General features: G+C 50.8%; 1 protein-coding gene across 3 annotated transcripts in view; it reads left to right on the top strand.

The window, feature by feature from the left end:
- Positions 1-13,499, top strand: part of CORO2B (coronin 2B) — a 125,425-nt gene that overhangs the window by 56,182 nt on the left and 55,744 nt on the right. For 2 of the 3 annotated variants that reach the window (XM_045899795.3, XM_045899794.3), the window contains exon 2: positions 8,824-9,024. The exons of the other annotated variant lie outside the window; for it this stretch is intronic. In XM_045899795.3, the coding sequence (XP_045755751.1) occupies positions 8,824-9,024 (201 nt within the window). The remainder of the gene's footprint in view (positions 1-8,823; positions 9,025-13,499) is intronic. 3 annotated transcript variants of the gene reach the window in all.

Raw genomic sequence — 13,499 nt, 5'->3', positions numbered from 1 at the left:
TTCGGGGCCTCATGCCAGGTTGGTGTGGAGCCAGAGTACGAACGTGGGTCACCTGACCACGGCCGTGCTGTGGAGCTGTGAGCTCTGGCCTAACGGTGGAGCAGGGTCAGTGAGCCAGCCTCCTGCCTCCTGGGTCCCTGCTGACACTGGGTGTGCCGTGGGGAGCAGAGGATTCAGGGGCAGGCCCTACGGAACTCTCTGGAGGCCCAAACCAAGCGAATCCAGCAGTCAGAGTGCGGGTCAGAGAGAACACAAGCGGTCCAGCGTCTCTGTGCTGGTAGTTGCTCAAATGGCCACAGCATCTTCTCGGGAGTCCTGAAAGCCAGTGAGAACTTGGTGTCCTGGGCTAGACCACAAAATGACGGAGCTGTGTGGTGAGCCATTTGGCCCAAACACCTCCTGTGGCAAAAGGAGGGATTGGTAGAAGGCCCCCAGCAAGTGAGGGGTTGCGCCAGCTGGAATGCAGGTTTCTGGCATTTTCCTCATACCAGAGGTTCTCAAATTGGGCTCCACAGGGGCCCAGGGTTCCACAGTGTGGTCGCAGACCACTGCATGAAGGTGCTCCCAGCTTCCTTCTCCAGTTGAACACAAACATCTCCACCTTCGCCTGTGTGCACTTTGGAGGTCTGAGTAATGCTCTGTTGAGAGAAAGGGTACCCCCGCTGAAAGGAAAGACCATAGCCCTCAATCTCACAGAGAAGGAAACGGTCAGTACGACCGCCCGGCCTGTGCACTTCGCAGGACCCCGAGCAACAGTCACTTCTGCTCCCTCCAGTCTGGGAACATGCGCTGGGTCCCTCCCGTGTGTCCAGCCCTGGGCTCAGAGACGGAGGAGGGCCGGTGAGCAGCTGTCACTCAGGGACCCCGATCCTTGACCTGCCCCTTGTTATAGTCGCATGCTATTTGCAAAGCACGTCCCCCTGTGCTCTCCTGTCCCATCCTCACAGAGATTCGGGACAGGGGTGCGGTTGATGCCCACATTGCACCGAGGAGGACTCTGAGCCAGGGGAAGGAGGGTGGCTTGACCCACGTCATGCAGCTAGTGATCCCCACAACATGGAAGAGGTCAGCCTTCCTCTGGCAGCTCGTGGACAGAAAGTGGCTCTCCCACAGATCCCGATGGGCTGCCACAGGGCTCCTGGGCTCCCTGGCTGACAGCCCTCCCCCAGGGATGTAGCCACGAGCTTCCCCCCTCACCTGAGTAAGAGACAAGGGAAAAAAAAACCCTGCCCTGGTACATTTTTGTGTTCCAGTTAAAGGACTGAATTTTAGTCATCATCATCTAGAAAATGCACCCGCTGGCCACAATATATCATTTTTAGGATCGGAGGACAGGATACAATTTGCTTCCACGTGGAGTGTACATAGTGATTATCTCAAAGGAGAAAAAAGACAGTCTCCATTTCTTAAGAGGCTATAAGGGCCATTCAGCTGCAAAATGAATGCTTTTTCCTTCCGGGCCCTCCCCCCTCAGAGGGAGACCAGCATGGCGCTGGGCCCAGGGAAGGGCCGCCAGGGAGCCGGCCCAGCAGCTGCGCACATCTGGAAGCCAGAGCCTCTCCCTCCCTCCTCCTGACCCTCAGCCCAGCCCAGCCCCCTCCTGCTCCTGGCAGATCCTGGCCTCGCCAAGTAAACACTTAACTGAGGTCAGAGCCTCTCCCAGCAGGCCAAGGGGAGAGGTTGGAACTAGTGTTTGGCACGTGCCCAGCCTGTGCCTGAGACCTTGCGGGGTACTTTGGATTTGGTCACTTCCCTGCATCCGGTGAGCCGGGTGACATTATTTGCGTTTTATGGGTAGATAAACTAATGCCCAGAGAGGTTGAGTAACTAGTCTAAAGTCACACAGCTAACAAATTACAAGAGAGTGACCTCTGGATTCTTTCTGACTCCCAAACGCTGCCTACTCGATGGTTTCTTGACACTTCGGTAGTGTGCCCTGTGTTATATGGAGCCGGCGTGAAGGGATAGAAGTTGAGGGAGAGGCCAAAGGAAGAGAAGATGTGTATCATCTTGGAAAGAACTGTAGACTAAGAGTCAAAAGGTCTTGGCTGGTCTTGGCTCTGGCACGTTCATAGCTTGGGACTTCGGGCTAGTCTCGTAACACCTCTGAGCCTCGAAGTCATCACATCTGCACTATATTTGCGGTGAGGTTATAGTACCCGCCCAGCTCTGCGCATTGGTTAGCTGGGGTGGAGGGAGGTGAACGAGGTGGTGTCTAGACTGGGTCATGGCTATGACATGGGTGGGCTTCTTGGGGCCGTTCTGCAGGCACTGGTCCCCTTGCAGATACTGTGCCGTCCGCAGCAAGGAGAGCTGTACTGCATTCAGGGGCCTTGGCCTCCCGGCGACAAGGGGCCCAGGGAACATGCGGGCTGCATGACTGCTAGGACAAACACTGCAAGGAAGGGCATGGACCCAGAAGCTCTAGTGGGGGAGAGTAAGGACCAGACCCTCATCCTATGGGCAGGAGTGGGACATCAGCTTGAGAAGGCAGCTCGAAACTTCAGGAAGCTGAAGTCACAGCCCTGGGGTGAGGTTCCTGAGGGAGACGCCAGCCTGTCCCATCCGGGGAGCTGGGCAGCTGCGCCTGACCTCGGCTTGCGCCCTGCCACCATACTGAGAGTTTATTCAACCGGCGTCACTGTGAGGGTCCTGCTAGACAGGAGTCCAGGACCAGGCCTGGGGTGGGGTGCACAGCAGGGGTTGGATGATCAGGTAACCCCTAAGCTAGTAACAGGAGAGCAAAAACACACACCTAAAGCTTAGAATAAGTAGCACTAATCAGCCCTTGGGACACCCTAGGGGGAGATGGCAGTTGCCATGAGAGTGGTTGTCATTCAGGGTCACCACTGCCCAGCTGCCATGGCATCAGGCTCCCTGCCCTGGCCAGGGTGACAGAACTAGGACCCTCGCTGGGCACTCTGGCCCCCACGCCCCTTTCTATGACAACACAATGCCTTTCATAGAGGAGCTCTGTGATCTCATCTTGGGGCCAGAAGATGGGCTGGTCCCATCCATTATTCCACGCCACCCTGATCAGAGGTCATCCACCAGAATCTCGAACCCCTCCAGGGATGGGAAGCTCATTACCTCTCAAGGCAGCTTCCTTTACCACCTCAAGCAGCAGTAACCATTAAGAAAGTCCTCCCTTGTAGGGAGCTAAATGCATCTCAGTCTGTGCTGATTGTTCCTGAAAGGTTCAGAGAGAGAGAGAGAGAATGTGTCCGCCCTCACTAGAATTAGCTGGGACAACCCACCAGGATCGAGGCTGTGCTTGGGGGCATGGGGTAAAAGGCAAAGGGCCAGGTTCTAGGTCATCTCTTGGCTGCCACACTGACTTCGCTTTGAGGTCTGGGCATCTGCTGCATCCCGGCCTCGGCATGGCCTCCTCCTCTGGCAGAGGGCGGAGTGCTTTCTGTTCCCTGCCCCCACACGCAGCCAGCTGATCTCAGAGTGAAGTCAGCCCCTTGGGAACTGCGGGTGGAAAGGTCAGCCCTCTGGGCCTGCAGTCGCCCTGCTTGGGTCCACAGTGCGTGTCGGTGCCTGATCCGGCCTCCCAGGCCTTCCAGCCTTCTGTCCACCGCCCTCCAGACCCTCAGTGCACCCAGCCCATCCCTCCCTGCCACCAGTCGGACCAGGTGCATGTGACTCGTTCTCTCTGCCTTCTCCTCTCCATCCTCGCCCCCACCAAAGCCGAGCGATGAATAACAGGGTCCTCTTTCACTTGAATCGAATAAAAAGCTTTACACCTGACTCCTGAAGTTTACAGGGAATACGGGAATGACTTTGAAGGTGTCACAAAGCAACATGAGACAGGTCGCTGGGACGTTTTATTACACAGCTGACTTGGTGTCTTCAAAAAGTCAATACCACAAAAAAGAAAAAAAGAAAGAAAACAACAACAACAACAGAAAACCAAAAAAAGGTGATGGGAATGTTCTAGATTGAAAGGAGGCAAAAGAGAGATCACCACCAAATGAAACCCATGGGACTAACCCGTGGCTCCCCGTCCTGGTTGTTCACGATATGGAATAGCTGTAAAAGGCATTTTGGAGCATTTGTGTATGGATTGGGTCTTCGATGGGATTGAGGAATTGTTAATTTTCTTAGACGTGATAATAGTAATGTAGGAAATTGTCCTCCTTTGTAGGAAATGCATGCAGGTGTAATAGGAGACAAGAGTCATGTGTGCAACCTCCTTTCAAATGATTCCACAGAAGAAAAGAGACAGACATGCACATGTGCGCGCGTGCGCTGAAACATGCGGAGAGAAAAAGAAACGTGGCAAAATGTTAATGACGGTTAACCTAGGTGCTGGGTGGTTATTTTACCATTCCCCCAACTATTTTTATGTATTCAAATCTTTCATAATAAAAGGTTTGAGAAAACCTGATCTAGGCTGCAGAGTCAGAAAGACCAGGTTCAAGTCGCCCCTGTGCTCGCTAACTATCTGAAGTTGGGCTGGGTGTTTCCCACCCTGTACAAGGACAGCCGGAGCTCCCCCACGGGGATTGTGTGCAGCCCTGTGCTCTCTGGGTGCCTGGTACAGGTGGACGGCCCCCACCCCATGAAGCCCACCCTGATCCCCTGCTTCCCTGACCTCCCATCCCCATAGCACTTCTGTTCCGCAGTCTGTTTGCCACCAAGCGACTGTCCTACCACCACGAACGTGTCAGGTAGGGGCTTTATCTTCTCCGTATTTGAAAGCAGGATATGTGCCCATGCTCTCCTGGGCCCCCTCAATGGCCTGGGCCCACAGGAACAGCGGTGGCATCGTGAATGGGACTTGCACCTATGTTATCTCATTTTGATTCCTCAAACAACCACATAAAATCAGAAATTATGGATCTCATTTTAGAAATGGAGCACCTGATGCTCAGAGAGGCAAAGCGTCTTTTCCAAGGTTAGCAGGAGTCCGAGTGGGGAGTGGAAACCCAGGGTCCAGCACTCTGCCGTGCACTTGCTGTGGGCCCGTGCGGGGTGGGGCTGCAGGCCCAGTGATGAGGACCACGATCGGCAAGGGCCCTTCCGAAGGCCCAGCTAAGAGATCCAGCCCCAGCCGACTCACCAGTGGGAAGACACCAGCAGCGAGCTTGCTGAGAACAAAGCCCTTGGAAAAATTCTCCTCCTAGGAAGCGGGCTGGCATCGTCGAGGGCCTGCTGGGGCCCAAGCTCAGGATGCAGGCTCACTGGAAGAACAGGCCTGCTGAGTGCAGGCCCCACGCCCCAGGGCTGGGCTCAGGCCCCCAGGATGCTGGGCTGTGAGGGGCACCAATGGGTTATGTTCAAGGAGAATACAGGTGCGCCTACTAGGAGCCTTGACCACAAATGCTTCTTTGTGTACATACGCTCTGGGGAATGGGGCAGTGGGGAGATGGGGTGAGGGGAAGAAAGGGCAAAGAGGGGGGACAATGCAGGAAGGGTGGGGGGAGAGAGTAGGGAAAGAGTGGAGGAGAGATGGAGGAGGAAGAGGTGAAGTCAGATGGGAAGATTGATCCAGGTATATATCCAGCACCAGTGGGCTCCACCCAGGGAAACATGGGTGTTGTAGGGAGGGTTCCGGAGAGCCTGTCAGGTCAGCTGGTCTCAATGTTACCGGAGCTCTGGAACTAGGCATTTCTCTGGAGGCCCGTGTGGATCCCCCCACCCATGGCAGACCCAGGCTAGAAGCCCTGAGGACCTGGGTGCAGGCCCCACCCCTGAACCTGCAGGCCTCTGGGGGATTCAGAATAAGCAGGGAGTAGAGGTTGAGGGGCTGCACAAAGCCCAGCCCTTCCTCTTCTGCCCCATATTCCGCTCTGTTAAGTGAGCATCCAGAGGGGTGCCAGGCCGTGCTATGCATGTCACGGCATCTTGGCATTGACTCCTCCACACTCTTGGAGGTAGTGGGGATTATTAGCCTCCTTTATGTAAGAGCAGATGGAGGTAGCTCACAGAGGTTAAGTGGTTTGCCCAAGTCACACAGCTAGGCAGCAGCAAGGATGGCCCTGCATCTGCAGCCCATGGCTCCCAGTCTGGTTCTTGTTACCCTTCCCCTCACAGCACCCATGAGACCCTACAGTGAAGCCTGCACTGGGGAGGAGTGTAGTGTTGGGCCATTATCGACAGGCCTGGCTCAGCCCATCCCAGGTGCCAGGCCAGGGGCTGTGCTTGCAGTGGAAAGAGTAACTGTTGTCCGGCTCACCAGATGTGGGCTAGGAAGTGGCTCCCCGAGCCTTGTGTGCTGGGGGAGGCTGAACCACACCAGCTGTCTCCCCCTGGGTGGGGGGGCTCCCTTTGGAGAGGGGCTGGACCTGTCAGGGGCTGGGTGCCCAGCAGGTCTCCCCATGGCATCTGGGACTCATGTGGGCTGCTCAGGAAGAGCAGAGACCAGTCTGCAGTCCAGCTCAGAGGCCCTGGGGTCACCACCTGCCGTCATGGAGCTGAGACTATCTTCCCGGGAAGAGAGAGCCGGGAACACAGTGGAGACTAGTCCCTGAGGGAGAGGTGCTGGCTGTCCAGGGGCTCTGAGGAGTCTGGGACTGTGGAGTCAAGCTGAGTTGGGCCCTCAAGGCTAAGGGTGGCTGGGCAGGGAAGAGGCGTAAAGGCTTTCTGGGCTGGGAATGCACCAACAAAGAATAGGAGGTAGAATTTCTCTTTCTTTCTCTTTCGTGGGAACTGTGGAATCTAGAATGTTCTACCTGGAAGGAACAGAGCAATTCCTAGCACTCCCACATCAGATTGAATTTTTGCCAGGTCTATGCTCTATTTTTCATACTGTATTTTTTGTATTTGATTCATTATTTTTTAATTTAGCCTTATTAGCAGTAATATCTATGAAGTCATGGATTTGGCATGCAAGTTTTATTATTTCTAATGCAAATTAAAATAAACACCTAACTACTAAAATTAAACACTTCATCTCTGTACCGTGTAAGGGGATCGCGAGTGAGCATGTGGGACCCCACCCTGAGCATCGCTGATGTAATCCTGATGCGGAGTTGATGCCCTGAATGTGCAAGGGGCTTGCGTGAGGTCATGCAGTCAGCAGTGCTGACCAGGCTCCCGTCCATGTCCAGCAGGACTTTGTCCTGAATAGTCCTGGTAGACCTGGGCAGGGACCAGAGCAGGCAGATTGGAGTGGGTGGCGGTGTGGGCCGAGGTGGGGAGGGAGGGAGGAGTGGTGAGCAGGGAAAGCAGGGAGAAGTCCCCTGGCAGGGTGCACAGTGACCCTGGGCAGTGGAGAAGGTGGGGGTGGGGGACCCCCGGGGGGCTGGTGGGAAGAGGATTTGTCTGCAGGTGAGAAATCCCTCCCCGCCACTCCGAGAACCTCCTTATTGGATCTGAACTCCTTCGTTCAATGAAGAGAACTTTGCGGCTGGGCTTCTGGCTTTATTTAAATCAAATGCAAAGTTTTGTTTTCAGATTCTCAGAGTTGGTGTCTTGATTCCGTAGTGGTGCTTCCTTTTGTTTTTCCTTCCCGTGGAAATTTCCTGTAGGGAAATCACCCTTGCCTCGTTCTGTCCCGAGATGCGGTAGGAGACAACAGGAGAGTTGGCAGGAAGGGGAAGGCATTGGTCATGGCAAAGTTGGGCCAGCAGCGTATTCGTTTACAAAGTGCTGTTGAGCTCTAGCTGTATGCTAGGCCCTGGCTGGGTACTGGCGGGTGGCCTGTCACACTTGGAGACACGTCTACCAGGACAACACCTACTCGGTTCCGTCTGTGAAGGTGACCATTTGTAGGGCTTCCCTTTAGGAGGCGCCATCCTGTAGCAAAGCTGGACTCCATCGTGGGCTGCCCACTCGGTCCTCCAGTCCCCCTCGTGCACATCTCTGTTCTCGGCTGCATGGCACGGAACATGCATGCAGTAGGGGCCAACTGGTTGCTTGGTTGGAACCTGTGTTATCGATGGCGGGTAGAGAGGGGGTTGGGCTCTCAAACTTCAATGCACTTCTGTTTCACTGGGCATTTCCTGCAGGTGGGAGAAAAGCAGAATTAAAATGTTAATTTCTGGCCCCATCCCTCAAATATTGGGTTCAGTAGATCTGGACCAGGACCCAGGGATCACATTTCTCACAAACAACATGCAAGGCTCAGATGATTTTGACACAGGTGATCCTTAGACCACACACTGAGAAACCTTGCTCCAAAGGGTATTCTGACACAGGAAAGAGTCTCAGATTTCCAGTCAGGAGACCTGTGTTCAGGGCTCTACTTATGAGCTGTGTGGCCTTGGACAAGTGACTTAACCTCTCTGTGCCTGATGATGATGATGATGATGATGATGATGATGATGATGATATATAGGACTAAGAGATTTCTGAGGGTGCATTTGTGGATTAGAAGCTCTAGAGAGAATCAGAGGAGTGATGATAATGGATGGTTGTTTGTCTCTGCACAGAAAGGGGGACATCCCCCCCGTCCTCACCAACAGCAGTGTTCTTTGTCTTCGTGGCCTCCCAGCCTCCTCTGTCTGTACCTCCCATACTGAACTGAGCACAGTCTTTGATATGCAGGAGGCTTCCCATACGTGTTGTTGGGGGGGTGGTCTGCTCTGTCACATGCCATGTCCCTAGCAAGTGAAAGGACCTTCCATGTTTTCTGGAAGTGCGATGGGAGTGGGCACCAAAGGCAGGAGATGTATGAGTTCTGTCCCGAGATGCGGTAGGAGACAACAGGAGAGTTGTCTGTCCTGTCCCCTAGCACAGGGCCGGGCCCACAGAGGGCCTGGCATTCTTGGAGGCTTCCTCCCCTCTCTCCACTTCCTTCCCCGCCAGTGCCCAGCCCAGGCCCTTCCGGAAGCAGTGACCTGCCTGACCCTTGTCTCTCCTGGTCCCTCACAGATGTCCTGGCGTCCACAGTACCGTAGCTCCAAGTTCCGGAACGTCTACGGGAAGGTGGCCAACCGGGAGCACTGCTTCGATGGTATCCCCATCACGAAAAATGTGCACGATAACCACTTCTGTGCTGTCAACGCCCGCTTCCTGGCCATTGTCACCGAGAGCGCGGGAGGTGGCTCCTTCCTGGTCATCCCCCTGGAGCAGGTAGGACCTGCACCTCCCTAGCCCTGGCAGCCGTCCAGAGCAGGGAGAAGCCCTCCTTGGTCACTGTTGGGATTGTAGCCTCCGTTCTCTCTGTGCCCCCCCCCACCCTTTTACTGTCTCATCATGTGTCTGGTGGCCGTGCCCTCCCCAGTGTTTTCCTGAGATTCTCCAGAACAAGCGCAGGCCAGGATCCAGCAGACCTGAGATCTGTTCCCAAAACTTCCCCAAAGATTGCAGTTGGACAAGTCACTTCCCTTCGGATACATGGGGCTCCCATTAACACTCGGGATTGGAACATCTGATCTCCAGGTGATCTCCAAGACCGGGTCCCCCTCCGCAATTCTGTGTCCTGGGTTGTTCTTTTTGGTGCGGAGCTGGAAGGGATGAAGACCCAGCCATAGGCACACGGGGCATCTGCAGAAATTACACACTCATTAAAAAAACATAGCGAGTGCCCCACTGAGAGGCTGGAAATAATTTACCTTCCCTCTCATCCCCACTTCCTAGCTAAAGGTTTTCCCCCTTCTGTGGCTGCCTTTGTGAATATAGCAAATTAAATCTGCAAAGCCTAGATCATGAAATTTTGAAGCTCTGCATTCAGGCAGAGTCCCTGGAGGCCCGTGGGAGGTCACGCGCCTCAGGGAAAGTGCTCGCTGTCAGTCTCGCTTGTTTATGGCTGAGCTCTCCCTTCCCGGCCTGACTCATCTCCACTCCCACCCTCCGCCAAACCGCTCAGGGGAGGAGGAGGTACATGCGGAAGGAAGCCTTAGTTCTCGAAATCTACCGTCAGCTGGTGGTGGAGGATGGATTTTTCCAGTCTCTCCTATCCACAGTGGGAGAACACAGATTTGAGAAAGCCTTCCCACCAAAGGGGGCACAGCCGCAGTGACACCAAGAGGTCTGAGGACAGAGCCCGATGGACAGAGAGGTCTGAGGAGCCATGGCCTTGGGTGGCAGGAGGTCTGGGTCCTAGTTGGCTCTGCCACTTGCCAGCCATCTGATCTTAGGCATGTCACTTACCCTCTCTGCACCTTATCTTCGTGTAATAGTAAAACGAGGATGCTGAATCCTCCGTCTGCATGCGTGATGTTGGCATGGAGTGGGATGGTAGACATGGAAGCTCCTCGTGAACCACATAGCATGTTAAAGATGTTTGGGTATTTTCCTGGGAAAATCTATTAGCTCTGCTCATGGCCTTGGCCTATAAATGCCCACAGCAGCTCTAACACATTCGGAAGGATTCTGAAATGTAGCTTGTCTCCCCTCTCAAACCAGATGGGCTCAGATACCTATCTACCTTGGGGACCAGCTAAGCTCCAGCCACAGCAGGTCCCCAGCCACGTGTGGGTTGGTCCATACAGGGGCTCAAGTCCATTGCTGGCACCCTGTGATACTCCACTGTGTGGCTTACAAAGGTCAATAGCCAGGACCTCACGCTGTAACAACGATTAATTCCAGATGTGTTAAAGGTCTAAACATTAAAAGAAAAGAGAAAGAAGAAAAAAGGAGAGAAGAAAAGAAAAAGAAAAGCTACAAGTATATTATAGGAAAAGAGTATTTTTTAAATCATGCAATGAGGAAAGGCTTTCTAAACAAGACAGGAATCCCAGGACCATAAAGGAAATGATTAATAGATTAGAACAAATTTTTTAAAAAAGGTAAAATTTCTATACTACAGTAAGACATGTAAGGAAACTTAAAAGCAAACCCCGTAACTGATACAGACAAAAAAAGATCCATGTCCAAAATAGATAAGCGTTCCAGAAAAACCAAAAAGCAAAAGAACCCTGTAAAACAACAACAACAACAACAAAAAAAAACAGGCAAAGGCTATGAATAAGCAGTTCACAAAAGATGAAAATAAGTCTTTTAACCTACTAAAATAGGAAAAGATTTAAAAGAGTATCTTTGGTATCACTGAATGTGTGAGAGAGCAGGTGCCCAAATACATTCTTGGTGTATTTGGTGTATTTACATCAAATTTACAGGTAACCTGGCACTAGCTATTAACATGTGAATGCGCATGTCCCCTGGCTTAGCAATTCCACTTCTAGAAATCTATCCAACAGAAATATTCTCAAGTATACCCAAAATGTTTGTAACATTTTTTAGTACTTCATTTTTTTTTTTACAATTTATTTTCTACAGAGATAAAGTTTCTCTCTCAAATTGCTTAAAAGTTTTGAAACTCTTCTTCTCAGTTTCTGTAATGGTATCAAAGAGTTTTATATTATCAGTGACACTAGTCTAGAATATGATCAGATTTTGTAAACATTTCAGGGACCGCAGGGAAAAAGGTACTCTACAGAGTGTGAGACTCTGCATAGAGATAAACAGTGTATTTGAACACATGCATATATGGCCAATGCATATGGAGCTTTTCAACTTTATTTGTTCACATTTTGTGATACATTGTGTTTAATTTGAGTGCTAGGGACCGGGGGTGATAGCTCACTCTAGCAGTTGGTTTCTGTTGTTTTCTCTGAATCCAATAGATTTTCACTTTACATAAGTGCATGATGGTTCGCGCAGCACTTTTATAATAATGCAAATTGGAAGCAACCTGCAGGTCTATCAATAAGGAAATGTGTGAAAGAATTAGGGGACGTCCACATAAAGGGATACTAAGCAGTCATCAAAATTGATGATGTAGAACAGTTGTTCCCAAGTGCTCAGCTCAGAATCATTTTACACTTTTTAAAAGTATTGAGGATGCCAAAGAGCTTTTACTTAGATGGGTTCTATATCAATATTTGGCATAATCAAAATTTTAAAAAAGGATTTTAAAAAATATCTATTTGTTAATTCATTTGAAATAACATCAGGGGCGCCTGGGTGGCTCAGTCGGTTGAGCATCCCACTCCTGACTTTGGCTCCGGTCATGATCTTGGGGTTGTGGGATCTGGCCCCACTTTGGGCTCTGCACTTAGCACCGAGCCTGCTTGAGATTCTCTCCCTCTCCCCGTGCCCCTCCCACCTCACACATGTGTGCAAGCGCTCTCTCTGTCTCTCTCAAATAAATAAATAAATAAATAAATAAATAAATAAATAAATAAATAAAATCTTTAAAAAAAATAACTTTAACGAACCCATTTCATGTTCTCCCAAAAAACATTTTTATGAAAAATAACTATTTTCCAAAACACAAAAAATTAATGAGAAGAAAGGCATTGTTTTACCCTTTTGTAAATCTCTTTAAGTTAGTCTGGCTTAATAGAAGATTTGCATGTTATATATGTATATATAAGAAGACTTGCGTGTTTACTTTTGCATTCAGCCTTTTTTAATACCATGCACGCAGCCTCTGGAAACTCCACTGTACGCTCCTAAGAGAATGGCAGTGAAAAGGCAAATAACGTCCTAGTATTATTAGGAATATTGTTTCAACCCAACAGAATCCCTGAAAGTCTTGGGAACCCCCAGGGACCCCAAACACACTTTGAGAACCACTGATGCAGGGGAATATTTCATGAGAGAAAATTTTATGACATACTGTTAAGGTAAAAAGGTAAAATATAATAAAATATAATTAATCCCATTAGAAAATTTCTATGTGGGGCACCTGGGTGGCTCAGTCGGTTAAGTGTCAGACTCTTGGTTTCAGCTCAGGTCATGAGCTCGGAGTCATGAGGTCGAGCCCTGTGTTGGGCTCCATGCTCGGCTGGGAGTCCGCCTAAGATTCTTTTCCTCTGCCCCTCCCCTGCTCGCATGTGCTCTCTCTCCCCCGGCCCCTGTCAAATAAATAAATAAATCTTTTAAAAAGAAAAAAAAGAAAATTTCTATCTATCATCCAGAAAAGACTGGGCGAACATACACCTAAGGATAATAATGGTTATTTCCAAGTATTGGGATCATGAAGTTTCTTTCATTTTCTTCTTTTTCCATAGCTATAGCTTCTTAATTTTTTTAGGTGAACACTTAATGTTTTGTATTTCAGAAAAAAAACAATAAAAGCAATTTGTTGACGTAAAGAGGGAACCGCTGAGGTTTGAGAGGCTATAGAGAGGAGCTCAGGTCAGCCCTCCATTATGTTTGTTGCAAATGTTTTCTCCCAGAGTTACACACGCTTAAGAGCTTGCTGGTGAAAAGGCTAACGAGACAGTGAGCGCAAGGGGTGGCAGTGGGGTGGGTGGGTGAGGCAACTCTTTGATCCGGGGGATTCACTTAGTTTGGGTGTCTGAGACCATGTGGAGCAAGGTTCCACACCCAAAGAGTGGCTCCTTAGGAATCAGGGCAGAGGCCTGCCATGTCCTGCCCACGGTGGCCACGTTGAGCCAACAGGCATAGCCCAGCTGGTCTGGGGACAGGGCTTACCAACCATAAAAGTAATGCCAAATTCAGAACCCGCTTATTATTGGTCAGCAGTAGAGATGAGCTGTTCCACGTTGGCCAGTTTTCTAGGAAGAAGGTTCTATTATTTTAGCGCCAGGTTCTTTTCCCTCAGTTTGATAGAAATCTCTCTACAAACAGCTTCC

The sequence above is a fragment of the Mirounga angustirostris genome, unplaced genomic scaffold (genome assembly GCF_029215605.1).
Source record: "Mirounga angustirostris isolate CCGP_5_RB_7025 unplaced genomic scaffold, mMirAng1.0.hap1 SCAF_9, whole genome shotgun sequence".
In the NCBI taxonomy this organism is placed as follows: Eukaryota; Metazoa; Chordata; class Mammalia; order Carnivora; family Phocidae; genus Mirounga; species Mirounga angustirostris.
This window is presented reverse-complemented; position numbering and strand designations above follow the sequence as displayed.